Source organism: Otolemur garnettii, unplaced genomic scaffold (assembly GCF_000181295.1).
Source record: "Otolemur garnettii isolate 467f Iridium unplaced genomic scaffold, OtoGar3 scaffold00048, whole genome shotgun sequence".
In the NCBI taxonomy this organism is placed as follows: domain Eukaryota; kingdom Metazoa; phylum Chordata; class Mammalia; order Primates; family Galagidae; genus Otolemur; species Otolemur garnettii.
Window position 1 is genome coordinate 11,346,489 of NW_003852443.1, and position 3,652 is coordinate 11,350,140.

A 3,652-nucleotide genomic window follows, 5' to 3' on the forward strand; every position below is an offset into this window, starting at 1 on the left:
TTTTTTCCATGTTAATCAAAAATAAGGTCTTAGCAGAGATTGAAAGCAAGTATTATAGTTGTTTGCTTTGGGTTTGAATATTCATTAATGCAGATTATGCATATTATTGTGCAATCATGCCAATTAAGGACAACCCAGGGTCCTGGAAAATTGCCAGTGTAGACTCAGAGCCAAAATTTTTGAGCAGTGTTACTAATGGAGAGAAAGGAAAAGGGACACATTTCTGCATCTTTTTTTAGCAAGTCCGTATGCTTAAATGTCTATATAAGAAAGAAACTGTCCTCTCGAGAGAGGTGGTTGATCTTCCTTTAGATGGATGTGAATTTTGATTCCATTGTTGTTTAACTGGATTGGATCCCTACTTTGATGCTGTTCTTACCGCCACAGAGAAGTTGGCCACAGTCCAGCCCAGAGAAACACAAGCATAGTTAAACCCAACTGTTCCCCTTCCATTGTATGGCAGTACTTTGTTTAGAAAACAACAGGAGGAGGTGGGGGCTTTTGTTTTATTGAAAAATGTAGAAAGCATGCAGTTTCTGAATTGACTTTGTGTCTTAGGTTTCACGGCATGATCTCCAGAGAAGCTGCAGACCAGCTCTTGAGTGTGGCTGAGGGGAGCTACCTCATCCGGGAGAGCCAGCGTCAGCCTGGGACGTACACTTTGGCTTTAAGGTTGGTCATGGGCCTGCAGTTACAACTGTGCTTTATTTAAAGCCCTCTTAATAGAGGGTTTTAAATTTTAAAAGCATCCAGCATGTAATTGAATTGGTTCTTGTTTTCTTGGGACCTAATTACCATTTTAATAGCTTTGAGACCTTTAAAAATTCCTCATGAATGGTAGCACTCAGTAATTAAGAACTGAACAACTTTTTAAAGCCATTTTTGTGGTAGCTACTTCCTTCCATTCCATCCTATCCCTTCTTTCCCTGTCTTGCAGTGTTGGCTTTCTTCGGATTTCTTGAATAGGGAAAGGGACTTTAAAAAAAAAAAAAAAACCTTTGTAACTCATAAAGCTAAAACCAGTGTAATTTCTCTTAGGTTGGCTTTTGGCTGAAGCAGCTTTTCTTGGGAGCTCTTGTCTCTTCCCTATCAACTGAACTTGGCCTGGTCTTCTGGTTGTTCCTAGCTTACAGTACCTAGACACAACTATTTCTATTAACTTTGTAATAAGAACAGTAATATAATAGCATGCTTATCCATTGAGTTTACCTCATGCTGGCCCTCTAACCTTGTTTAATCTTCACAACATGTTTGTGTACAGTTATTATCCCCCGTTTACAGATGAGGAGAGGGAGCACCTAGAGGCTGAATAACTTGGTGAAGGCCACACATTTAAGAAGTTGTACAGCTGGTATTTAAACCCAAACCGCCTGGCTTCACAGTCTGTGCTCTTAATCTCTCTACATTGCTGTCTCTCCAAAGGCTTACAATAATTTATCCATTGTCTTTGTTCATTCCTTTATATATTTATTCATCTATATATTCATCTACTCTTTGGAAAAGAATTAAAAGTAGCAACTCTCCAAGAAGGAGGTCAAGGACGCGTCATTTCTTTTGGTAGCCACAAATAGAGGGTAGAAAGATAATGTTAATATTTAGGACTGACATGTCTAGCTCCTTTCCAGTGACTTGTAGTATTGTGAGTGAGCAAGACCTACTCTTATTCCTGTCTACAGATTTAATATTAATCTTTCTAATAAACAGAATAACATAATTATTTCATACTGAATTCTGAATCAGTTGCATACTTGGAGACTAAATATTGTAGGATAAGAATTATGCATTCTTATCCAACACTCCCATTTCAGCTGATCATCCAATCACATCAATGTGTGTTGTTTTTGATGTAATGCGTGAACCATTTGGGGGGTAGTCCATTTGTCTAGTTTAGAGATATGGTGTTCATTATGCATTTACTATGTTAACTGAAGGCTCTCAAATTAGGAATAAGTCCTTGAACTCTGTAGGCTTCTCAATCTCAGTAGGTCTAAAACTGAACTCATCATGTAACGCCTGAATCGCAGGGATCCCCCACAAATTACTCCGAGGTCGTATCCAATGCAAAAAGCTAGAGGAAGTTTATTTCAAGCTCAAGCCTGGGCTTCCTGATCCTGGCGCAGCAGGAGAGCAGAGAAGCCCCAACTCTATGTTGGAGGGAGATTTTAAGGGTACAGAAAAGAAGGAGGGAGGGGTGGGTTACTGTGGAAAGCTGATAGGGGCCCTGTGATGCAGGGTGGTACTTGTCTCAAGCTGGTTGGTCAAGTGGGGGGGGGGGTTCTATCGCTCTGGACAGTACCTGTCTTAAGCTGATTGGTCTAGGGATGGGCTGCTATCGCCCCGGGCAGATGTCCTGTAAGGGTGCGGGTCATGGGATGAATGGAATGCAAGGGAGGGGAGCGGGCTGCGATTACTCATAACATTTGCAGCTGCAAAGGAGAGAAACAACTAAGCTACGAAATGGAGTTACTCTGGCCCTTACAATCACTTTTCTTCCCAAATTTGTTATAATTTTTATATTTATTTTATTATTTAGTGACATTATTATTCAGTCAATTCCAGAAGACAGAAACCAAGAAATCATTTTCCTTTTTTTCCCCCTTAGCTCATTTTAAGATGTAGACCCTGGCACCATTCATAGTAATTGTATACTTTTTGCTGTTAAAATTGTGTAAGTTTTTTTTTAATATAAATTGCTTTTGGAATTAACTTTAGTTTTATTGTAGTTTTCCCTTTGTGTTTTGAAGGCATATCTTTCTCCTTATATTTCATACCTTTTCATAGACCCTGGAACGTCCTAAATACTATGACGCCTTTATTATCTAATGGTTAAGAGGACTTTTTCTTTTTGATTATCTCACACGGTCAAAATCAACGATCTTATTTCTTATTTCTCAAAATTTTTCCTTTTTGACTTTAAGCCACTTCCTGAACTGGTTTAATAACTGCCTAATCTCCAAGTGTCCAGCCTTGTCCCTTGTAATGTGTCTCCCACAGTGTCATAAATAATTCATCTTAAAACCTGATGGGATGATCACGAAGGTTATTGGGTTGAATGGGGCACAGAGTTTCAAAGAACATACTTCTCACTGATGGGATGATCAGCAAGGTTATTGGGTTAATAAATAGGACACAATTTGAAATAACTTATTCTCACTGTCACTGGCATCCCCCCGTGCTTGCAGGGCCTGACTCTCCACGATGAGCTCTGAGTGTGATGTGAGGTGCTCTTTACGGGAGTATGTATTCCATGTATGCTGTCATACTGATTTCATATAGTGAGAAAAGCTAGTCTCACTGCCTGGCATGTCAGGTGTTCTCTGGACAAGATCTTTTTTCCCCTCTTCAGGTGCAGCTTCTCTCACACCCCAGCTCAGCCTGAATTCTAGGCCAGGCCTTACCTGAGTTTTCTGTCTCTGCTCATGTTCATTCCTTGATTCAGGAAAACTGACATTACTCACAGAGAGTTTGTTACACAGAGGGAGCATATAGATGGGCATTCACGCGCTTGGAGTGTGTCGCTGAGAAGAAGGTGCCAGACCGGGCACTAGATTATGACTCATGAAGTTTTCAAAGTAACTTTGAGGTTTTCTGTATGTTGATTTTGACAAGATACTGGATTAGTGATAGTTTAATGAGCTATCATAGCAGATAT

General features: G+C 40.0%; 1 protein-coding gene across 3 annotated transcripts in view; it reads left to right on the forward strand.

Annotated features, from left to right (window-relative positions):
* CHN1 (chimerin 1) overlaps window positions 1-3,652 on the forward strand; it is a 202,860-nt gene that overhangs the window by 78,797 nt on the left and 120,411 nt on the right. For all 3 annotated transcript variants that reach the window (XM_012806197.2, XM_003791504.2, XM_023514174.1), the window contains one exon: window positions 559-672. In XM_012806197.2, the coding sequence (XP_012661651.1) occupies window positions 559-672 (114 nt within the window). The remainder of the gene's footprint in view (window positions 1-558; window positions 673-3,652) is intronic.